The following is a 24,737-nucleotide window of genomic DNA, read 5'->3' on the forward strand; positions in this document are numbered from 1 at the left end:
TAAAACATCCATCCTTGACTCCCTGATTAGTTTAAGACATGAAATCTACTTGACAAAAAAAGCAACATCTATATTGTGCTAAAAAATGCATGTAGAATCTATGTGAAGAAGATGGCAATAATGCTCCAGGCTGGGAATATATGAAGCTTTTAATTCATTTCCTCAACCTGTACTTCTTGAGGGACCACTCTGGGAATGTTCTAGGTGCCAGGAATTCAGCAGAGAACAAAGGACAATAAACACTGCTTTCATGTAGTTTACATTCTAAAGAAAGGAAAGAGAAATTAAGCAGGCAAATCCATGGATTATGCAGTGTATTAGAACTGATGCTCTAAAAGCTAAGGAGAAAAATAAAGCAGGAGAAGGGCATAAGGAGTAGGGGTTGTAATTAAAATGGAGATTATCCGGGAAGGGCTCACAGGGGAGATGACATTGTGCAAAGACCTGGAGAGGGCGAGGGAGAGAGGAGAGAGATGTCTGCAGGAAGGATGACTCTGAGCCAGGAAGCCAGTGTGGCTGGAGGAGTGAGAGATGGAGATGAGCTCAGAAAGGACCTGGAGGACAGATCCTGTAGGGTCTTAAAGGTTTTCACCATGAAATACACAGCAATAGAAGGGGCTTGAGCAGAGGCCCAGAAGATGGGAGTGTTTAAACAGGATCATTTAGACTGCTGCTTTGAAACAATGTAGGGGCTCAAAGGTAGAAGCAGGGAGAGCTGGGTGAGGTAACAGCAGTAATGCAGGTGAGAGATGATGGTGCCAGACCAGGGTGGCACTCGCTGTGGAGAACAGACTTTTGAATATATTGTGAGGAAAGAGGCAGAATTTGCTAGTGCCTACTGTAAGAGTGGGTCAAAAAGAGAGTCAAGGATGACTCCAACTTTTACAGCAACGGGAAGCGATGTGGTTGCCACTTCCTGAGATGAAGAAGTCGGAGCAAATAGCAGGTTTGGGGGATATCAGATTTGAAAGAGTTGGGTTCGAGGGTCTGTTAGCATCCAGGAGGAGGTCGAGTTGGGGTGGTCTCCTTCACCACCTTCCCTCTCCTCTCTCCCTTTTGATAGTAGGGGCTGTGACCTGCAGAGGCCAAGGCGCGAGCAGCAGTTAACTCTACTGGCTGAGTCTTGAATCCCGTCAGGGGCTCTATCCACTGGAGCCCGGGGCACATTTATTTGTTTTATCAAAGAAGCCATTTTAGTAATTATTTCAAGGTGGATATCTGCCAGCTGTGTCCTTAGCAGTTGGATGTGGGAGTGGGTAGCCTAAGGAAAAGGCCCAGATCAGCAGATTTAGAAAGAAATGTGTATAATTGCTAGTTCCCAGGTTGTTGTTGTTGTTTTGTGAGGATCAAATTAAATGCATACATTAAACAACTGGCACATCGACACCACTTAAAGACGGTTGCAATTTTCCTTAATAAACCCATTTGCAGGAGCTTGCCTCTGCACAACATCTAGTCCAGTCAGGGGGGCGCGCATTTTGTGACAACCACGCACCCTGAAAACAGGTAGAGGAAGAAGCAGTGACTGGGTGCGGTTGAGGTGACTGGCATTTATAGATGGATGGATCTCAGTCCAACCCTTTCCTTTTACAGGCGGGGAGGCGGAGGCTTGGGGAGGTTAAGCCCAGCTAACTGGGGGCGGAATGGAGCTTCCACCGCGCCCGCTGTGCTCCGGATCTCCCCAACCCCACCCGGCCAGGCCGCCTCTGCCGCCCCAGCCCCGCCTGTCGCCGACGCACATCGGCCTCTTCCGTGTCTAAGTTCCTGGACGCTCCGGCCTCTATCCGGCCGCACTGCTACCGAGTGTTTGTGGGGAGGAGGCGCCGAGGTTCCCGGCGCTGTCCCAGGCAGGGCTGGACCTGACGCGCAGCCGGAGCAGGAAAAGGAGGCGCGTTTGCGCGCTGGAGCCGTGCGCCCTTGGGCTCTTCGTGCGCGCGGGGCGCACTTGGAACCCGGCGCCGGGTGCTCCCCGCCGCCGGCGACTAGCGGGGTTGAGAAGGGAAAACGGAGAAGGAGAGCGCTCGTGTGTCCGCCCGGCCGGAGCCGGGGCTGCAGCTCCGGGGCGGGGAGTGGGGCGGGGCTGGGAAAGTTGAGTGTTAGTCGCGGAGGGCTGGGCTCGGCGTCGGAGCGCCGGCCGCCGGGGACCGTAAAAGGCTGGAGCGGGCTGGGGAGGTGTGGCTCTGCCTGCGTGACCTGAGCCCCCGTCTCGGTCGCCGTCGTCTCCCGCAGCTGCGGCCTCTCAGTCATGGGCGCCGTCTTGTCAGCCCTGCTGGTCGGCGGGGGTCTGGCCGGAGCGCTCTTCGTTTGGCTGCTGCGGGACACGGGAAAGGAGGGGGATGCGGAGCAGGGGAAGGGCGCCCCTCCGGGGGAGGCTGCGGCCCCGGGAGGCGATCAAGGTGGCGGCGGCGGATTGAGCCCTGGACCTTCCAGGCGGGAGCTGGTCACCAAACCAGGTATTCTTCCTTCCTGTGTCTCGATCGGCCAGGGGACTTTGAAGTTCCCCGGGGAGGGGCGGGGAGGGGGGCATGGAACCCACCTGGAGCTTTTCTAGCCGCCCATTGCCGAGGGCTAGCTTCCCCTTCGGGGGGCAGGACCCTCCCCACAGCCCGCATTCTCCCAGGCTGGTGCGCACGCTCCAGGCGGGGTTCTCGCCCTCCACCGAGGCCCTGGAGATGCCCAGGCGCTTGGCCCAAGGGCCGCGCCCCGCTGAGACGCTGCCCTAGGCGCCCGCCCTGAGGGCCTCCAACGGGGATGGGCTCCTCTGCTTGGCGGCGCTTGGTGCAGTGCGGGCAGCTGCAGCGGCGGCGCCCCTTCCGGGCCTTCGGAAAGGGGTGCTTAGGGTTACGAGAGCCTACGACCCTCTTCAATCCCTATCCGAGCAGGGAGGCTGTCTCAGCCCCAATCCCACAGCCTCATGTCTTCCCATCCCTCGCCCCATGGAGGAGCCGCCGTTTCGGGGCACCGCTGCAGTGAGCACCCCGGCTATCTGGACGCTTCTGTCAGGGAGGCAAAGTTCAGGTTGGACTCTGGCCATGAAGGCCTCCGCTGAAGTCCTGGCGCTGCTCGCTGGCCGCCCATTTCGGAGCGGTCGGCCCTCCCGCATGCTCACCGGAACAGTGCAGGGTTGTCTGAAACCCCAGGGAAGAGACACACTTAGCAGAGGACCCAACTCCGATGAGTAGAATTGACAGCTAGGTTTCCATCTCTACATGTTAGACCCTGCGTGCTAGGCAAAGTAAGAGCACTGGCAGAAAACCTTACCTTCCAGCGCCCTCCCTTGGCAAGCTGCCCATGCCTGGACTCCAGCCTAGAAGTGAAAATGACATCTGTAAACTTTATTTTTAGTGGAGTGGTGCCACTTGAAAATCTGCCCCTGTGTCTTTCCTGCAGAGAGCTCATTTATCTTCTCTTCCTGAAAGCCAGCCTCATGTTTCAGGTCAAAAGACTGGGAATTCAGAGTAATTTTTGTTTATGTCTCACTTCCAACCCCACCATTAAAAAGAGACAAAATTAAACAAGACCATCCTCTCGCCGCCCCCATCCCCTGCAACCCCCCTCTGTGCTGATTGTATGGTTTTGGAGATGTCGATCTTCTAGGGAGCTATTTGGACTACCAATGAGGTGGCCAAGAAGGAAACTGAGGCTTTAGGGAGCTTGGATGGTGTACTCTTAAGAAAATATATTTTAAAGTATGCAGTGGGAGGGGATATAAAACGCCTGTGTTTTGTTGAAGAGGTTCCTAGTCCACATGTGGTTGGCAAGGAGAATCCAGCCCTCTCCCCTCACCCTCATCTCTTGCCCAGTGATGCACTACTGTCCTTTGTATTCTCCCACAGTGACAGCTGCTGCTGACATGCCCTCGTCTGTGATAGCCAATCTCTGACCTGCATGCAGTTCCTGGGGGCACAAGTGTACTCTTCTGGTTTGCAGGGTAACCATGCAGCTCTTCGTCACACAGGCTGGACAACATTTTTTGATGATAGGAGCCAAACAACTTGGCTTGGTTGCGTGCCAGGATGGCCTGGACTGTGGAGATCTAAGACCATGACAGGGTCACACTTCCGCCTCTGCAGCTTGCCACCTCGTTTACACCCTTGTGCTGCTATACTGACACTCCAGGATGTGCCTTTTGTTACTGGATACACATGTATTTTCTTAGAGCACAGTGTTGGGAACACACCAGGTAATTAAGTACTTAAAGATTTTAACAGAGACACATGTTGTGAACTGCAGATAGATGAGTAGCAAAGTCTTTAATAACTAAACCTATTTTCTCAGCATAACATACTTTTCTCTCACATGAACTCCCCAACACTATTACATTTTTCCTTTTGTTTTTTTAGAGCATCTTCAAGAAAGCAATGGCTGTTTGGTTGCTGAGACCAAGGGCCCTGGTGACCTGCAGGAAGCAGCACAGAGACTGCAGAGTCCTTCCGGAGAAGGCGGTAACCGTGACAATTCAAGAGCGCATGTTCCTTCTGGACAGTTTCCAGACACAGAATCTCTAGCTACCTCTGAGGCTGGTAACTCTAGAAGTTACTCTGACGTTTCAAACAACGAAAGCCTTGGATCTCCTGTAGGAGAATGGGGTTTCCAAAAAGGCCAAGAGACACCTGCTAAAGCAGCTCCATGTTTGGCAGAGAAGTTGCCTTCTAGCAACCCGCTCCTGGACAGAGTGAAAGAAGTGAGCCTTGCACAGTTGGACAGTCAGGTCCAGGCTGACCATGAGGACTGCAAGGTGGTGTCCCAACACTCATCTTGGGGAGATGTTGGTTTGGGTGGCAGTCTTGAGTCTCCAGTGTTAAGCTCTAAGCAGGGAAAGGACTATGACAGAAGCACTCTTGTGGAAGCAAGAGGTCAGGGAGTGGATGTGAAACCAAAAAGGGTAGCAGCAGTATCTTCAGAGTCTCGTCAAGTTACTGTCAGGTTCCAGGTCCATTATATCACAAGCGCTGGGGTGCAATTCCTTGCAGTAACTGGAGACCACGAGAGTCTTGGGAGATGGAACACTTACATCCCACTCCAGGGTAGCAAGGATGGGCTCTGGTCTCGTCCTGTGTCCCTGCCAGCAGACACAGTGGTGGAATGGAAGTTTGTGGTGGTAGAGAATGGGGAAGTTACCCGTTGGGAAGAATGCAGCAATAGATGCTTAGAGACTGGCCATGAGGATAAAGTGGTTCACAAGTGGTGGGGGATTCACTGATTCAGTTTGCAAAGCATTGAAGAGGCTGTGGCAGAACACGGAAGAGGCTAAGGTTGTGGAGCACCCTGAATAATTTAAAATAAAGGAAGTGCAACTTATCTAGCCATCAAAGTTGTTTCAAAGTTGCTAGTGGCTTTTGTCTAATGTGTAGATAATGCTTCCAATGAGCAGGGACTTTTTTTCTGTGGCATTGATGGATGGATTTATGCTGATCCATCATTACTTTAGGGCTTCGTCGTCTTGGGGAGTGGCTTTGCGAAGCTTCAGATGTGCACTGGTCAGGGAGCACAGAAACTAACCAGCTGCAGAGGGTTCAGGCTTAAGCCTCTGGGTGATTCTTAAACCAACAGAGTAAAATAAGCTTTATCCAAAAAGAGCTGATATTGTACTGGTACACCTGGAGAAATGCTCTCTTTAATACGTACACATTTTATATTTAAAAATAGTTAATACCATATGGAACTGTGATCAGAAAATATCTGGTCACTAGATGTGATTAGCCAGGATATGAGGTAAGGCATTAGAGGACTTCCCAGTGTTTTTTGCTCAATTTTACTTGCCATGTATGGTTTGAAAGTATGTTTTTGTCTTAATGGTTGAAGGCTGGTATAAAAACAATGGGCCTCATCAGAGTCTGTTACCCGCAGCAGCCCAAGGGGAAAGAGAACAGGAAGGGGGACAGGGTGTAGGCTGAGGGAGGTGGCCTGCGTGATACCTCTTGGAGGGCTGGGAGATCCAGGCACAGCCCCACTGCAGGGTGGGATGCGCCCACCATGTCCTCCTGGGGCCTTTGCAGGACCGTCTCCCCCCACTGCCGCTCCTCACACAGCAGATCTGGGCTCACAGATGGACTGCCCCACAGCAATCATTTCACCCTCTTCCCTTTCCCTTCGTGCCAGTGGCTAGCCTGAGTAACAAAATTATAACAGGAGAGTGCTATGGAAGTACATCTTTGCTCTGGGAAGAAATAAACATTTAAACTTTGCCATTATAACTGAAAAAAAATAATAAAACCTGAGTTTTAACATCTTTATTAAATGTCTGAATCATTTGTATAAATCTCAGTACCGTAATAGCTTAGATGTAAAATAAAACACTAATATTTTTCTCCACTAATGACAGAAAAAAAGCAAACATCAAGAGGCACATAGTCTTTTATCTTTCAATAAAGCCAACTGATTGAAGCGATGCATATAACACTAAACTTTATATTTCTGAAATGTGTTATTTAAAATTGGATGTGCTTAGAGGGAGAAGCATGAGGGCCATGGGAGGACTGAAGTCCTACTTAGCTTGTCACCTGCACTGGTTAGGCCGAACGCCACTGTGTAAGAAGCTGCAACACAGCAGCTTACTTCTCGCTCACCAAACAGCAGTGGGTGCTCCTGGCAGGAGGGCAGCTCTCCTTGCAGGTTGTCACCGAGGCTCCTGTCCTGTGGCTTCTTCATCCCCTTCATCACTGTCCTCTCTAACCAGTCCACGGAAGGGGAAATAAAGTAAGGAAAGACCCCACTAAAGCTCTGGGCCAGAAGGCGCCACATACTGCTGTGTCCACGTGCCATTAGTGAAAACTGGTCAGGCGGTCACACACAGATGGAGAGGAAATGGGGCTGGGAAACAGAGCCACTAGCTGGGCAGCAGTTTCTCAGTGACATCTGTACTACGAAACAGGAGTACAGGCTTTTTTGGACAGGTTGGCTTCTGTGACATCGTTCCTGTTGTCTTTGGCACAATTTAAACATTTTTGCATCTGTTCTTCTGGTCACCCTTTATTTGCTTCACATCCTATAGTATAATAAATATATTTGGTCTTTGTTCCTGGTTCCTGGCACTGAGCTCCTCAAACCCTGGGAATTTCCTGAGAGATAGGAGTGTCTTTTATTATGTATAATGAGGGCCTTTAGATCATGCCTGAGTTTCTGCTAGTGAGGTGACTTACGTGGGGCCCCTAGATAGCCTCAGACGGACTGGTCACCAGAAAAACCAAGTGATTGGAGGCTTCCAACTTCCAGCCCCACACACTGATCCCCAGGATTAGGGGGATGGGGGGTGGGGGAGTGCTAGAGATGAAGCTCTAAAAAAGACTTGAATGATGAAATTTAATGAATGAGCTTCTGGGTTGGAGAACACATCAAAGTGCTGGGAGCACTGAGAGGGCATGGAAGATTCACATCCCCCCCATACCTTGCTCTGTGCATCTCTTCCATTTGGCTGTTCCTGAGTTATATCCTTTATAATAAACCATAATAGTAAGTAAAGTACTTTTATGAATTCTGTGATCATTTCTAGCAAATTATTGAAACTTTAGAGGGGGATGTGGGAACCCCCAATTTATGGCCAGCTAGTAAAAAAGCACAGGTGGCTGAGGACTTGTGACTGGCATCTGAAGTGGGGGCAGTCTTGTGGGAATGAGCCCTTAATCTGTAGAATCTGACACTAATTCCAGGTCATTAGTGTCAGAATTGAATTGACTCACAGACACCCAGTTGGTGTCCACAGACAATAGGTTATCAGTGTTGCGAACCACTCCAAATACAAACCCCACTAATTTATTAAATTCTAATTAAGGCAGACTGAATCCATTCAATCTGTAGAAATTACCCACTGGCTGAAGAATAACCAATTTTTTCTCGCTTTCTTTCTAGCTATTAACATGTAAAAAGAGAAACTTTTCCAGGCCCCAGTGTTTTGTTCTGTGATTACATTCACTGATATTGACAGAACAAACAGTGAGTTCAGGGTCACAGAAGGAATCTGGTCAGTACCTTAGAGTTTGTCCTTCTCTTCTGGGCATTATGCCCCATCTTTCACTTTCATGTGAAAGAAGTTTATTAAGCTGAAAAAAAAGAAAAAAGACTATTGCTTCAGCACCAGTAGAGATAATAAAAAAACATGTCATTATTCTAACACACTGGTATTAGCATGAAATAATACCTATAAGGTACTTTCACATCTAGCTAGTGCTGCTTTAAGATTTACTGTGAGAGCATTCAAGAATAGTTTATTTCAAAATAGAGTTTACAGGACAGGGTATCTTTTATTAAATTTTCACATAAAAAGAAAAAAGTACAGAGGGCACTAATTATAAGCAACACCACAATTAATTGGGCATCATCTCTCTGTAAAGAATAGGCAAGCAATGTATCATTTTAGTAACATTTTTTCCTGGTCTTTCACTTTCTGTATCCTCTTTTCTTGATTTCTGATCATTGAAGACATTGCTGAAAATGTTGATAAGACAAAGTTAGAAACGCAACATTTACTCAGGCTTTAAATTCTATTATGTGCTTCTTAAAAGGTCAGCTTGCTACCATAGAACAGATACACCCTGAGCTCAAGAAGTTCTTAGAAACTGCAAAGTAGTGTATTTTTTAAAAGACTGAAATTATGAAACAGAGCTAAGGGTAAATCTTTGCTCTTTTAGTTGTTTTAAATGAACATGACAGGGAATTCCCTGGTGGTCCCGTGGTTAGGACTCTGTTTTCACTGCTGAGGGTGTGGGTTCAATCCCTGGTAAGGCAACTAAAATCCCACAAGCTGTGGGGTACAGCTAAACAAATAAATAAGTAAGTAAATAAATAAACGAACAAGATAATTATTGTTATAGAAGTAATACGTACTAATTGTAAATAATTTGAACACCTCAGAAGGGTACACAGACAGATAAAAGTCATTCTTTGCTTTCGTTCCCTCAATCTGCTGAACCTCCCCTCCCCACGTCATCATAGTAAACCCTACAGTGAATATCTTCATATGTACAACTCCCCCTCCTCCACACACACGTTTTCTTCTTTAGGCAAATGGAAATATGTGGTATAAATCATTCTGTAGCTTGTTTTTATTCACTTAAATGTCAACATCTTTCCCATTCAGCTCATGTTTTGTGATGACTGCACAGAATTCCACTGTGTGGATGTACCAACATTTTAGTAAATAAAGTTTTAAAAGTTGCTGTCTTATTTTTGTTTATAAACAATGTTATAAGAAATACTTCTGTAAACAGACTTGTGTGTGTACAATTTTTCTTGCAGAATAAATTGCGAGAAGTGGAGTTTCTGGGTCAAAGAATACATGCACTTTAAATTTTGATAAATGTTCCCAAAATTCTCTCCAAAATATCTGTTTCATAATTTCCAAGAGACATTCCATCCAGACAATGCATCCAATAAAAAGGTTTAAAAATTTTTTTTAAACAAATGCATATTTTTTCCATTTGGAGTATTACATGGTAGGATTACTCAGATAAAAGTCAGAAATATAAGTCAAAGTGTGAATAAAAATGGGGCCAGTGATAATGCATCTTCCTTAAAAAACTTACAATAAACTTAAAATCAAATGTTTTTCTTTATGTTTACACACACAGGGATCTGGAGTTATCATAAAGAATTTGCTAATTTTCTTTAGTGACAATTTGGTATAGCTTCAGTACATTAAAAAATGTGGATTTTGGAGTCAGAAATTGCAGAGATCAAGTCCCAGCTGTGCTACTCATTGTGTGACTCAGAACTTATTGACTGTAACCTTCAGCTTATTCATCACCAAATGACATGATATTAGCACCCACCTCTCAGTGTTGTGAAGCTCATAAGTAAGACACTGAGTACAGGCCTGGCATGTAGCTGATAATTGCTTAATAAATGCTAATAACAACTATTATTATTAATAAGGTTGAATTTATTTTAAAAGGATTTATTCTTAGAAAATTATTATCCTCCATCTAGCAACCTGTATTCTCTAGAGATAGAAAGATGAAATAACATGTATACTCCAAAATTAATTTCTCTCTGACAAGGGCTCCTGGATTCATGAATTTATGTCAGGAAATCATAAAACCTGATAGTCTCCCCAATCCATGCGAACATTCACTTAGAATTTATGTCCCAAAAGTTGTTTATCATCTGCAGAGTACAACAATTTCTCATTCAGATAGCTTCAGTATATTTAGACATAGTTCATCTTTTTATTTAGTGATTCATTGGGTAGCACAGTCTCCAATAGCCCATGCTAATTTAAATCCTCTATAACACTGAGTACTGTTATTTTGTTTTCTGGCTATTAACTGCAAACTTATCCTGGCTACTGTCACACAAGTGGTCATCTACAGACCTAACAGGGAAAAGAAAGATAGTGTATGGGAAAGTCTCATGTGACATCAGCCACTCAAAACATGTGTCCTACTGAGGGCTGGTCCTACTGAGGGCATCCCTATTAGATGAAAGAGGAGAGCAGGGCTAAAGTGACCTGCCTAAGGTTACACTATTAATCCAGGCATTAGTCATAGTTAATACCCTCACATTTTGACTAAGGTTTCTGAATTGCTTGTTCAATATCCTTTTCAGTGGGTCTACAGATAAGAGGCTTAACCTGAAGGGAAGGTGAATATTCTTTTGAGCAAGGAAGATCTCTTCACAAATGTACACTGTACCTTGGTTCTTCAGCTGTAAATCTTCTACCAGAGTTTGCAAGCTTTCCAGTCTGTTCTGAAGCTTCCTGCATGTTTTTCCGGTTGTTTCTATTGGCTGAGACTGTGAAGCTATTAGAAAATTGCTTAGATGTGGTATTAAAAATCTGTTCAATATTTCATTTTAGAAATCTTCCAATTACAGGTTAAACAACCTTTCCTTTAAAATAACAGAAACTTTAAAAACTTTTAAAATAATGTTACATCTAAATATTGTAATAGTAGCTTATTTGATTTTGTCTCGAACCAATCTGATTCACTATTTTTTAACTACATAGCATTAAATGGGATGAGTGGGAAGAACATTTCAAGTTTAATGATACATTCTGTATTATAAATAACCACTTTTCATACCAAACCTCAGTACTTCCAGTAAGTCAGGGTTTGGAAGAGCAAGATTTAATACTGATGCTGGCAACATTTTTTAATGTGTGTGAGGCCAAGTGCCCATTTCAGTTGTTGTCACCTAAATGAGGACAGTATTATATGATAGGAGAGGGTAGAACAGATGCTGACATGGCCACAGTGAACAGTGAACCTAGAACAAATGTGGCAGCAGCAACTGAGAAGGGGCTAGGAGCATGTGAACTATTCTCTAGTAAGTATGCTAAGTTCTGTCAACCTCTAAAAAATACTGGTTGTCAATCACAAGATTTTAATTTTGAGCTTAGTCTCTGACTTGCTGCATAATCCTGCAAATATTTTTGATGGCTCATTTTCTTATCAAAAAATACCCTTTTGGGACTTCCTAGGTGGCACAGTGGTTGGGAATCTGCCTGCCAGTGCAGGGGATACGGGTTCAATCCCTGCCCCAGGAGGATCCCACATGCCGTGGAGCAACAGTGCCTGTGTACCACAACTATTGGGCCGGCGCTCTAGAGCCTGTGAGCCATAACTACTGAGCCTGTGTGCCGCAACTACTGAAGCCCACGTGCCTGGAGCCCATGCTCTGCAACAAGAGAAGCCACTGCGAGCTCGCGTACCACAATGAGGAGTGGTCCCCGCTCACCGCAACTAGAGAAAGCCTGCATGCAGTAACAAAGACCCAATGCAGCCAATAAATAAATAAATGAATAAATTAAAACAAAACAAAACCAAAAAAAAAAAATCACCTTTTTACTTAAAGATATTAAATTGTAAAGGCAATCATCTAGGAATTATTTCGGTTTAAGAGAATAAAAAATAATTTCTTATTGAGAGATTTGTAACATAAATTATATAAAACATGTGATGTTTGCTGAGTATCTGACAACAGGGGAAAAAAAATAAAACGCCATGCTATTATGTAAACACAAACTAATAATGAGGTGACCAGCAGCACTGTTCTACTCCTACAATAATCACTGCTGTAATAATGAATTTGCTACTCTAAATTTTTTAATATATTACAGAATAACTTAGAAGCCTAAGAGATGAAGGAGGACACAAAAAATGCAAAAAAAAAGATGGTGAAAAAGAAAACGTACTAAAAGCTATGATTAGGTCCCAATTTTTTTTTTTTTTTTAGGATCTAAAAATATGCTAGGCATGGAATTTCAAAAAACCAGGAACCAACTTAACAATAATGCAACAACCTGCCTAATTTATCCCTTATCAAAGGGAATGATACCATAGAGCACTGAGGCAGTTTGAGTCACTGTCATATATGATGAAAAACATCTCAAGTTCAATTCAACATATACATATAAAATGTCCACTTATTTATCAGGCCCTTATTCTAAATCAAATCATTTTTCCCATCTGTCTTAGTGAATAAAAAATGAACTTAAAATTTAAAAAATGAGAACATTTTGGTAAGTTTGTATGATAGATACTTGTACTTACAAAGGCAAGACTGAAGAGAGCCATAATTTTAGAGAATGTAAATAAGAAAGAAAAGTCATTCTCAGCATTTAAAAGAAGACCCCAAATCTTACAATAAAATAGAGAAAAAAGATCATTATTCATGTCAGAGAAAGAAACAGATAATATTTACCTATAATATCTATGTATATTTACTAAGGGGTGTGTGTATACGTGTGTATACAATATTCTACTTAAATAAGACTTAAAGAAAATACCCACTTAAGCACACACTCACCACACAGCATGAATTACAGTGTACATGTAAGAACACCATGTGAAACTTTATTAATTCCAAATATGGAAAAGAACTTTTAATTCACCAGAGTAGGAAATCAATTAATCTCATCAGTGATATCAGGTCATTCTTACCTTTAACAGAATCAGGTGAATGAACAGGCTTGGTGGATCTATACTGTGGTGTGGAACCTATAGAATCTTCTACCGAACTAGTTAGGAGTGAGTGAACTGGAGACTTCTTAGGAGAAGAATGGAATGAACGAGAAGCTGAATTTTTCACAGATGGACTTCCTAAAATTTTACAAGAACAAAAGTAAAAGGACAGAATTACTTAAAAATAGTAAGGTGCACCTCTCAAGAAGTCAAACTTTCATGAGAAAATGTTCTCAATGATGGGGCTGGGGTGTGTTCTGGTAAAATCCCAAGGCTTTGGGTTGGAGCTGAAAAGTGCTATGTCTTAGGAATTAGGAACTGGACCTGCCCTTGGGGGATCCTGAGGTCTACCTTCAAATCATCTTAATTCCTGATTGGATTAAATTGATCTGGGATTGCTATGTCCTTGGTTATGTACCAGAAGCAAGCATGAATGCTCTCTGGAGGAAGGTGATCTTATTCTAAGTCTGAAACCAACTGCACAATTTTTCACATATGTCTGTCATACAATAAAAATAACCAGGCATATGAGGAGACAAAATGACATGACAGAAAACCAAGAGAAAAAAATACAGATAATAGATATAGACCAACAAATTTTGGATAACGAAGGTACAGACTACCGCAGATTCAACAGCATTACTCCAAACCCCAAACAAATTCTTCTTATATAAAGAAAATCATACCTAGGTATACCAATAAAAACTGCAACAAAACAAAACAAAACAAACAAAGGCCCCAAAGACAAAAACAATCTTAAAGCTACCAGAAAGGCAAAGATGATAGATTACATTTAAATGAGCAACATTAAATTTGGAGCTGACTTCCTAGTAGAGCCACTGGAAGCCAGAAAACAATGGAATATTTTCAAAGCGAAGGAAGAATGTTAACCTAGAATTCTATACTCACAAAGATACTTCTCAAAAATGAGGATAAGATAAAGACAAGTTCAGAAAAACAGAAACTGGGAGAACATATTAAAGGAAACATTAAAGGCATAAGTAAAATGATAGCAGATAGAAGCTGACGTGTGAATATGTGGCTGTGTCTAAATGAATATTAACTACACAACACAACGCAAATGATCCATTACGGTGTTTACCTTTATAATTAAAATATGTGACAACAACTGTATGTCAGCTGGAAGGAGTTAACATGTTCTAAGGTATTCACAATTTATGAGAAAAGGTAAAGGCACTCACTTATATTAATTTAATAATGCAAGGATATAGGTTGTATTCTCTTGGGTAAACATTAAAACAACAGTATAAACATATACGTGAAGTAAAACCTGAGGGAATTGTTCAACTTCAAATAAATACTCTTTTCTTCAAAATATTAGTTCTCAAAGATTTCTCACAAGTTAAAGATTTGATTTTAGATATATATTGACACTCTTCTACAAAAGACAAAAAAATCTGGAAACTCTTCTTCTATTTCACCTCACACCTCAATTTTCCCTATTTACATTATTACCATCCAGATTTATAGCTAAATTTTGTTGAATAACCATCATTTTCACAGTTTCATTCTTTCCCATTTATTTTGTTCTCTTTCATAGGAAGGCTGATTATATGTCTGCTGGTTTGCCTTTGCCTTCGAAATCTAACATATGCTCTATCATTATCCTTCATGTTTCTTAGTTTTAAAAATTCTTCTTCTGTAATTTTCTCTAGGGGTCCATCATGTTCCTAACTATGATTTCAGTCATGCCTATCCTAATTTTTATTTTTCTAAGGCTTTCCCATGTGATGTTTTTATTTTTTCTTTTCCATTTCTAGTCTGAGTTGTGCCATTTTATTTTTCAACAGATTTGGTTATCTTTTAATTTCTTCCTTGATCTCCTTGGTTTATAGAGAGCATTTTGTCTTTGGAAAGTACATGGAAAACCATCTGTCTCATTTCTTTTTCTTTTCATCCATTCAATAATTATTTATTGAGGACCTGCTACGTGCCAGAAAGGTTCTAGGTACTGGGATATATCAGGGAACCAAACAACTAAAGGCATCTGCCCTTGTGCAGCTTTTGTCCAGCAGGAAGTGACACACAATCAACAATATAAATTAGTAAGTTACACAGTATTAAAAAATGCTAAAAGTAATTTAAAAAAAGAAAAAGATAAGGAGGACTGGGACTGTGAGAGGGTTACAATTTTTACACAAGGTGGTAAGAGTAAGTCTCACTGAGAAAGTGACATCTGAGCAAAGGCTTTAAAGGAGGTGAGGAGACTAGCAGTGTGGAGGGAATGACGGGTAAAAGGGGAGCCACTGAAGGATTTTAAGCAGGCCCCATTTCTGTGTTTTCATTAAAAAACTCACCTGCAGGACTTCCTAGGTGGCGCAGTGGGTAAGAATCTGCCTGCCAATGCAGGGGACACGGGTTCGATCCCTGCCCCAGAAAGATACCACATGCCGCGGAGCAACTAAGCCCACGTGCCACAACTGTTGAGCCTGTGCTCTAGAGACCGTGAGCCATAACTATTGAGCCCATGTGCCCCAACTACTGAAGCCCACGCGCCTAGAGCCCATGCTCTGCAACGAGAGGCCATCTCAATGAGAAGCCTGCGTGCCACAATGAAGAGTAGCCCCTGCTCGCCACAACTAGAGAAAGCCCGTGTGCAGCAATGAAGACCCAACACAGCCAATAAAATGAATAAATAAATAAATAAATAAATAAATAAATAATTAAAAAAAAAAAAGGCAAAAAAACTCCCCAAAAAACTCACCTGCAGATGGGAATGCAAAGCAACCAGGTGGATCTTCCAACTCTCCTGTGTGTAATGTGACTGGCTCTCTGGAAGCATAAGAATGGTCATGTAAACATTCCATTTCAAAACTCAGTGCTAAGATTTATCAACAGAAACAAGCTAATGAAGGCAAAAGTGATGGCTTAAAATATAAAACCAAGACGGCAGCCATAACCTTAAACCGCAGAAGTCCTAAAATACCCTATGAGGGAAATTCAAAGTTGCATCATCTTTATGTATTCAGTGCCCATGAACGTTCTGCAGAATGAAAATGAAATAATATATATTCTTGATTAGAAAATTCATTTTCGTGTAATAATAGCTATAAAACCCAGTATTTCTCTCATGGATTCTAAGAGATTCAATCCTAATGACTCATTTAAAATTAAAAAACCAAAGAAAAAAAGAACCTCTGTTAGCAACAACAAGTATTGCTTTACAAAACTATCAAACCTATTTAAATCAGTAAGTTGAACTAAACCACATGGTTCTCTGTGGGTTGGGTACCAGTATAAAAATATTATGACAGCAGTTCTCAAAGTGGTGCCCTTGCTAAGGGGGTTTGTGAGGTCAACAGTATTTTTATTATACTATGATACTATTTTCTTTTCAACTCTCAGTTTCAAACAAGTGTATAGTCGAGTTTCCCAGAGGCTCCATGATATCTGATATCACAGCAGATAAATGCAGAGGCAGATATGAGAATACATCTATCTTTTATTAAGCCATGCATTAAATTGTAAAACAATGTTTCAATTTTTTGTTTGAAAAAGTTATTTTTCATAATAAAATGTTATTATAGTAACATGTACTTTGTTATTTTTAAGTGAATAAATATCAAAACATTTTAATTTTTTAATGCTTACGATTAAATTTTATTTTCCAATGCTAAAAATAGAAATGACCTATGTAAACAAAAGCTCTGGAATCCTAAGTGATATTTGTGAGTGCAAAGGGGTCCCAAGACCAAAAACTTTGAGAATATTAGGAGAAAAGCCTTGGAAAGGAAGGTCATGGCTATATTGTGGCTTGTCTTAATTATCAGGGCAAGGAGTTGGTTCTTGCTGAAAGCTATGGGGAGCCTTTGAAGGTTTGGGGGCTGGGAACATAGCCTGAGGTGTGCTTCAGGCAGATCAATTTGAAATTGATGCACAGAAGTGACTGGAACTTGCAAGAGATTAGAGATTTAAAACATCCACACTAAGCACTGTAGAGGCCACCACACTGCACAATGAGAATGGTAAAATGGCCTAAAAAGCAGGTAGGATGAACAATGCCTGCCAAACATATCTGTGTCCAAATGTCAAGAACCTACAAATGTTACCTTCTATGGCACTAGAGACTTTGCAGCTGTGATTACATTACAGATTGTGAGATGGGGAGATGATCCTGGATTGTGTGGAGATACACCTATATTATCCAAATGCCATCACGAGTCTCTTTACAAGAGGAAGGCAGGGGGAGATTTCACACAGAAGAGAGAAGGTGATGTGACAGTCTCGGCGGAAAGACTTGAGGAGGCTATGCCATACGCTGTGAAGGTGGAGGAAGGAGCCACAAGGCAGAGTGCAAAGAATGAAGCTCTAGAGTCCCACAAGCTCTAAAAGAGAAAGGGAAGGAAATGGATTAATCCCAAGGGCTTCTGGAAGGAGTGCAGCCTTGCCAACATTGTGATTGTCCAGGTACCCAGAGGCAGAACACAGGAGTGGTTCCAAGCCTGAGCTCAGGAGCCAGCTAGACCTGAGTTCGAATCTGACTCCTCTATTTACAAGTTGTATAACCTTGACAAACTGCTTGGCAAGCTGAGTCTTCATTTCTAACCTATATACAGGGATAATAATGCTATATCACAGATTCGATTAGACATATCTTAAACACCAAGATAATAGTAAAACTAAAACTATGCAGTAGATAGCTGCAGATATTATTAATAGGAACAACGTAATGTTACACGCCCAGGTGAAAAGAAAATCAAAACTTGTTCCTTTTAGGCTAAGAGAAAGCTGTATTTAGAAAGATTCAAGTTCACTGAATATTGATCACACAGCAGGGACAATAAGAAAGTATCTGTCTTCATTCATTCATTAAACAAATACTTACTGAACAGCTACTGTATGGCAGACAATATGCTTGGTGATGAAGGTATAGCAATGAATAAGACTTTCTCTGCCTAACCGGGATTTAAACACTAGAATTCACTTCCATATTCTTATGATATAAAGAGGGTTTTGATATCTCTATTTTTCTTAAGTTTTAAAAACAGAAAAGATAAGTTTTCTAGGCAGGCAGTCAATAAATAGACCCTGTGACTACAAGCAAGTTGAGGACAGGGGCCACGTCTGTCTTGCTCGCGGGTGCATCTGAAGGGGCCAGCACAAAGCATGGCACATCATGGGCAGTGAACGATCTTCTGAATGAATGAATGAACAGTAGTAAAGGGGACATTTTGAAAGTCAGGGGCTGGTCAGCTTGTTTCTTACCTGCTAAAAGTTTCACTTGATTTGCTGCCTTCAGTGGATTCCCTTAATGAGTTGTTGCTTCTGTTGGCAGAGGGTGGGAGAAGTTAAAGACTACATGATGTTATTTTAACTTAGTGATCAAACAAAATTGTTCCTCTGAACACTGCTTTTAGACAAATGCAGATTCAAAAGAGTGAGAATGGGGCACTGGCTCTTCCCAGTGGAGAAAATAGTATGGAGAAACGCTTGAAGACAGAAGGAAATGAACCCCTTTTGGGAATCAGGAGTGGTCTGTTTTGGTTAGAGCACAATACAGGAGGAAAGCAGGGTAGTGACGAGTTAGGGAGATTCTTCAGTGTCAGCCTGAGAACCATGTACCGGACGCAGCAGACGGTGAGGAGCTACTGAAGAGCTGCAGGCAATGCTTCTGTGTCTGACATGAGTAACAAATTAATATTAGCTTTTTTCCCTTTTTGGCTAAAGTCTGTTCTCAGAAGTTGTCTTTGTTTCGGGGTTATGGATTTCATCTTTTTCTGCTCTTTTTATGATTTCATTTAAACATTCAGCTATTCGATTATTAATAAAAATAGAACTGTTTTCAGTAAGTTTCTTAGAAGCCTACATTGAGATTGTTGTAACTTCCTTTCAGATCACCTTCTCTCGAAAGTTATGTAAGCTATTGTAAATACATGTAAATGTAAAAAAAAAGTATTCCATTTTTGGAATGGCATATCATATAAATATCTTCATTTGGGTAAACAGCGGTAAAATTTAAAATAAGCAAAAAAAAAGCCTATTAAGTTGATTTCTGGAAAGTAAATTACTTTAGTACATTTCACCAAAATTCTTTTTGGTTTCAGATAAACACTATCACAACTTTCTATCAATTCCCATGCAAACTGTCCAGACTTCCCAAGTTACTTGGGCACATGTAAAATTCTTGGACAATTAATTAGATTCAGAATCTCAGATTCCTCTTACCTATGGTATATCTCTAATCTCAGGCTTGATTCAGTAATATAATATCTTACTCTACCATCTCTGTACAGATAAATATAACTCTCAGTGAATTATACAAAGAATAATTTCCAGGTTACATGTATTTTTAGAATAATCAATTGCTCATATGTATTCAACTCTTCTTTAAGGCACAACAGTAGACTTTAGGTCTCCAAGCAAATTTTGCAAAATGCTAACCCTGGAATTTGCCAACTTAGAAATGTTTTTGTTCTTGAATCCTTAAAAGCTTTAAGCTGAGTTTAGACTTTGGTGACAAGGTAATTTGTAGGATTACAACAAATTAACATCAACTCTCTAAAGGCAGAGGCCAAATATATTCATGTTGAATATAGTCCAATACAGGCAAGCCCATCATTAGTGGTTGAAAGGATGGAAATTTGATCAGGGAAGTCATAGTAATCTTGTGCGATGATTAGTGCTGGAAGCCAAGGGCTCTAATGTTTACTTCTGACTTTGTCTCTTTGCCTCATAGGAGGAGGCAACTCAATCTGTCTAAATGTAACCATCAGTCAAATGAGCTTAATAAATACTGCCCTGGCTTAGAAGGCATATTACAGAGTTATGACAGAAATGAAAGCGCTCTGCTATTCACAACAGCCAAGACATGAAAACAACCTAAATGTCCATTGAGAATGAATGGATAAAGAAGATGTGGTACATACATACAATGGAATACTACTCCGCCATAAAAAAGAACAAAATAATGCCATTTGCAGCAACATGGATGCAACTAGAGATTATCATACTAAGTGAAGTAAGTCAGAAAGAGAAAGACAAATACCATATGATATCACTTAAATGTGGAATCTAAAATATGACACAAATGAACTTATCTATGAAACAGAGACAGAATCATAGGCATAGAGAACAGACTGGTGGTTGCCAAGGGGGGTGGGATGGGGGAGGGATGGAGTGGGAGGTTGGGGTTAGCAGATGTAAGCTTTTATATACAGAATGGATAAACAACAAGGCCCTACTCTATAGCACAGAGAACTATATTCAATATTCCATGATAATCCATATGGGAAAGAATATTTTTAAAAAAGAATGTGGGGGAAAAAGATGGCGGCGAAGTAGAGGGACGTGGAATGCATCCCTCTCCACAGATGCATTGGGAATGCACAGAAGGACACAATAATTCCCACAGAGAACCAGCTGAACACCAGCAGACGGCCTCGGACACTAGAAAGGACCACAAGGATCCCGACATAACCGGTAGGGAGGCATCTACGATGGCTCAAAGAGGGTGAAGTGGTGGAGCTGCGGCAGACAGGAGGGAGTGAGAAACACGGAGCGTCCACACTGCAGCTCAGCCTTCCTGGACCGAGATGTCGATTCACAGCTGAACAGAGGGTCCGGGAGCGGGAGCATGGGAACCGGAGAGCTGGTTCAGGGTGAGAAAAACTGTTGCCAGTAAAGTGATGGACCGAGAGGACAGGAGGAAAGAGGTCCACGGCGAGGAGTGCCTGCCCCTGAGAGCTGCCCGGCCATGATGGCGGCTGGATGCTGCAGGCTCACGGGCGGGGGGGAGGATCCGTGTGCATAGCCTCTCTCTCTCTTTCAGCACCTCTGCAACAGGCAGTGGACAGACACCCTGTGGGCCACCTAAGGCGCTCAGGGATAACAAGTACCCTCAGACACTCGGGCGGGGCTAGAGTAAAACCCCTTGGAACGCCGGCAGCAGGGAGGCTGCCCAGGAAAAAAAAAAAAAAAAACCCGAGAGAGGCCCAACTCAGAGACTTTCTGTTTACACCTGAGCCACCGGAGTCCCTCTGCAACAGGCACCTCCAAGCTCGACTGAAACAACAGTGGGCCACTGCTCACTCACTCCCAGGGAAAGGAGCCACTATTGTACCCTCTCCCTCCCCACACACCAAGGCTTACAGACGAACAATAAAGGAAGCTCTGCTGGTCACAGAATAATGCAAAAAAACCCAAGGCGAGTAGAAGGACACTTACAGCTGAGACGCTAAGGAAACAGAAATAGTAGTATCAACCCTATTGAACTGGTCCATTCTGGGATCAGTTCTGGATTCTTTTTTTTCCTTTAATAATTACGATCTTAGCCCTAAGGGATCTACAAGTTTTATAACAATTTTTTTAATGCTATTTTTTAGTCTATTTTTATTTTTTTGCCTTTTTATATACTTCTATTTCTAGCTAAGTTTTTGGTAGTACGGACAATATATCTCTCATACTTTCCTTTCATCCCTATCTTTTATACGTTTCTATTCCTTTCTTTTTATTTGCATATTTCCAATCACACTACGCTCTTCTGTTCCCCTTTCTTCCATCCATTTTTAGTTTATTTTATCTTAACATACTTATAAGCAACACTATCGATCTGCTCAGACTCCTTGCTCTATTCTCCAGATGACGCACCACCTTGGTATTTAATATTAGGTTTTTGTCTTTATCTTAGTTCTTAGTACAATTGTCTAATTTCATTCTGAGAAGCTCCATTCTGTCTGGTGGTACTCTAGCTCTTTTCTATATTTGATCCTAGCTTACAAAATCTCCCTGGATTAGTGTTTGTATGTGTAAGGTGTTATTTGTTTGTTTGTTTGTTTTTGCTTTTGTCTCTGATTTGTTCTGTTTCAATTGTCAAATTCTGTTGGGTTTCTCTTTGAATATCTGATAGCATACTGGGGTTCTGTCAGGTCTTTCCAGAGCCTTATGTCCTAATGCATTCAGTAATTGTGTGTCTTATACATGTATGTGTTTCCTAGACTTAGTATTTGTTTAAACCCAACACTTGGACATTAGTTTGAGGCTTGGACAGTCTTCTAGAAAAACCTCTATCGCCAGGACAAGCAACCCCAAAAGTTTGGACAACCATGAGGAAACAAAGAAACACCATGCAGGCAAAGGAGCAGGAAAAAAACCCACAAGACCAAATAAATGAGGAGGAAATAGGAAAAATGCCTGAAAAAGAATTTAGAGTAATGATAGTAAAAATGATACAAAATCTCAATAACAAAATAGAGAAAGTACAAGAAACAGTTCATAAGAACTCAGAAAAACAAACAGCAATGGATAACAAAATAACTGAAATTAAAAATACTCTAGATGCTATAACCAGCAGAATGACTGAGGCAGAAGAACGAATAAGTGAGTTGGAAGATAGAATGGGGGAAATAAATGCCACAGAGCAGGAAAAAGAAAAAAGAATAAAAAGAATAGAAGACAGTCTCAGAGACCTCACTGATAACATTAAGCGTACCAATATTCAAATTATAGGCATCCCAGAAGAAGAAGAAAACAAGAAAGGGTCTGAGAAAATATTTGAAGAGGTTCTAGTGGAAAACTTCCCCAACATGGGAAAGGAAATAATGAACCAAGTCCAAGAAGCACAGAGAGTCCCATACAGAATAAACCCAAGGAGAAATACACCAAGACACATATTAATCAAACGAACGACAATTCAACACAAAGAAAAAATATTAAAAGCAGCAAGAGAAAAGCAACAAACAACATATAAGGGAAAACCCATCAGGATAACAGCTGACCTTTCTACAGAAACTCTGCAGGCCAGAAGGGAATGGCAGGATATCCTGAAAGTCCTGAAAGAGAGAAACCTACAGCCAAGAATACTCTACCCAGCAAGAATCTCAGTCAGATTTGAGGGAGAAATCAAAAGCTTTCCAGACAAGCAAAAGTTAAGAGAATTCAGCACCACCAAACCAGCCTTACAACAAGTGCTAAAGGAACTTCTCTAAGTAGGAAACACAAGAAAAGGAAAACACCTACAAATACAAACCCAAAACAATTCAGAAAATGGTAATTGGAACACATATGTCAATAATCACCTTAAATGTAAATGGATTAAATACTCCAACCAAAAGATACAGACTGGCTGAATGGATACAAAAACAAGACCCTTCTACATGCTGCCTACAAGAAGCCCACTTCAGACCAAGGGATACATATAGACTGAAAGTGAAGGGATGGAAAAAGATATTCCATGCAAATGGAAGTCAAAAGAAAGCTGGAGTAGCAATACTCATATCAGACAAATTGGACTTGAAAGTAAAGACTATTAAAAGAGACAAGGAAGGACACTACATAATGATCAAGGGATCCATTCAAGAAGAACATATCACAATGGTAAATATCTATGCCCCCAACATAGGAGCACCTCAATACATAAGGCAAATGCTAACAGCTATAAAAGGGGACATCGACAGTAACACAATAACAGTGGGAGACTTGAACACCCCACTTACATCAATGGACAGATCATCCAAACAGAAAATAAATGAAGACACACAAGCTTTAAATGACACATTAGATCATCTCGACTTAATTGATATTTATAGGACATTCCATCCAAAAACAACAGACTACACTTTCTTCTCAAGTGCACATGGGACATTTTCCAGGATAGATCACATCTTGGGTCACAAACCAAACCTCAGCAAATTCAAGAAAATTGAAATCATATCAAGCATCTTCTCAGACCACAACGCCATGAGACTAGATATCAATTACAGGAAAAAAACTGCAAAAAATACAAACACATGGAGGCTAAACAATTCACTCTTAAACAACCAAGAAATCACTAAAGAAATCAAAGAGGAAATCAAAAAATATCTAGAAACAAACAACAATGAAAACACAACAACCCAAAACCTATGGGACGCAGCAAAAGCAGTTCTAAGAGGGAAGTTTATAGCAATACAGTCCTACCTAAGAAACAAGAAAATGATCGAATAAACAACCTAACCTTACACCTAAAACAATTAGAAAAAGAAGCACAAAGAAACCCCAAAGTGAGCAGAAGGAAAGAAATCATAAAGATCAGAGCAGAAATAAATGAAAAATAAAGGAAGGAAGCCATAGCAAAAATAAATAAAACTAAAAGCCGGTTCTTTGAGAAGATTAACAAAATTGATAAACCATTAGCCAGATTCATCAAGAAAAAAAGGGAGAAGATGCAAATCAACAGAATTAGAAATGAAAAAGGAGAAGTCACAATGGACACCTCAGAAATACAAAAGATCATGAGAGACTACTACAAGCAACTATATGCCAATAAATTGGATAACCTGGAAGAAATGGATACATTCTTAGAAAAATACAATCTTCCAAGACTGAACCAGGAAGAAATAAAAACTATGAACAGACCAATCACAAGTACGGAAATTGAGGCAGTGATTGAAAATCTCCCAACACACAAAAGCCCAGGACCAGATGGGTTCACGGGCGAATTCCATCAAACATTTAGAGAAGAGTTAACACCTATCCTTCTCAAACTCTTCCAAAATATTGCAGAAGGCGGAACACTCCCAAACTCATTCTACGAGGCTACCATCACCCTGATACCAAAACCAGGCAAAGATGTCACAAAAAAAGAAAACTACAGACCAATATCACTGATGAATATAGATGCAAAAATCCTCAACAAAATACTAGCTAACAGACTCCAACAGCACATTAAAAAAATCATACACCATGATCAACTGGGGTTTATCCCTGGGATGCAAGGATTCTTCAATATATGCAAATCAATCAACATGATACATCATATCAACAAATTGAAGGATAAAAATCATATGATCATCTCAATAGATGCAGAAAAAGCTTTTGACAAAGTTCAACATCCATTTATGA

At 41.4% G+C, this 24,737-nt stretch overlaps 2 protein-coding genes across 10 annotated transcripts in view; one reads left to right on the forward strand and one right to left on the reverse strand.

The window, feature by feature from the left end:
* The first annotated feature begins 1,653 nt into the window (after nucleotides 1–1,653).
* STBD1 (starch binding domain 1) lies at nucleotides 1,654–6,220 on the forward strand. Its single transcript, XM_057725513.1, has 2 exons — nucleotides 1,654–2,453; nucleotides 4,344–6,220. Exons 1-2 carry the CDS (start codon nucleotides 2,246–2,248, stop codon nucleotides 5,201–5,203), a joined length of 1,068 nt encoding a protein of 355 aa, XP_057581496.1. The 5' UTR covers nucleotides 1,654–2,245; the 3' UTR covers nucleotides 5,204–6,220.
* A 173-nt stretch (nucleotides 6,221–6,393) lies between these two features.
* Nucleotides 6,394–24,737, reverse strand: part of CCDC158 (coiled-coil domain containing 158) — a 75,299-nt gene continuing 56,955 nt past the window's right edge. For 5 of the 9 annotated variants that reach the window (XM_057725493.1, XM_057725494.1, XM_057725489.1 and 2 more), the window contains 5 exons: nucleotides 18,126–18,185; nucleotides 15,625–15,692; nucleotides 12,879–13,037; nucleotides 10,629–10,728; nucleotides 8,237–8,424 (listed from right to left, as the gene is read on the reverse strand). In XM_057725493.1, the coding sequence (XP_057581476.1) occupies nucleotides 8,304–8,424; nucleotides 10,629–10,728; nucleotides 12,879–13,037; nucleotides 15,625–15,692; nucleotides 18,126–18,185 (508 nt within the window). In that variant the 3' untranslated portion in view covers nucleotides 8,237–8,303. Of the gene's footprint in view, nucleotides 6,989–7,968; nucleotides 8,040–8,236; nucleotides 8,425–10,628; nucleotides 10,737–12,878; nucleotides 13,038–15,624; nucleotides 15,693–18,125; nucleotides 18,186–24,737 lie in introns of those variants that run through there. The other 4 variants (XM_057725497.1, XM_057725490.1, XR_009052488.1 and 1 more) reach the window with 3 other exon arrangements.

This window comes from Hippopotamus amphibius, chromosome 3, assembly GCF_030028045.1.
Source record: "Hippopotamus amphibius kiboko isolate mHipAmp2 chromosome 3, mHipAmp2.hap2, whole genome shotgun sequence".
Taxonomy (NCBI): domain Eukaryota; kingdom Metazoa; phylum Chordata; class Mammalia; order Artiodactyla; family Hippopotamidae; genus Hippopotamus; species Hippopotamus amphibius.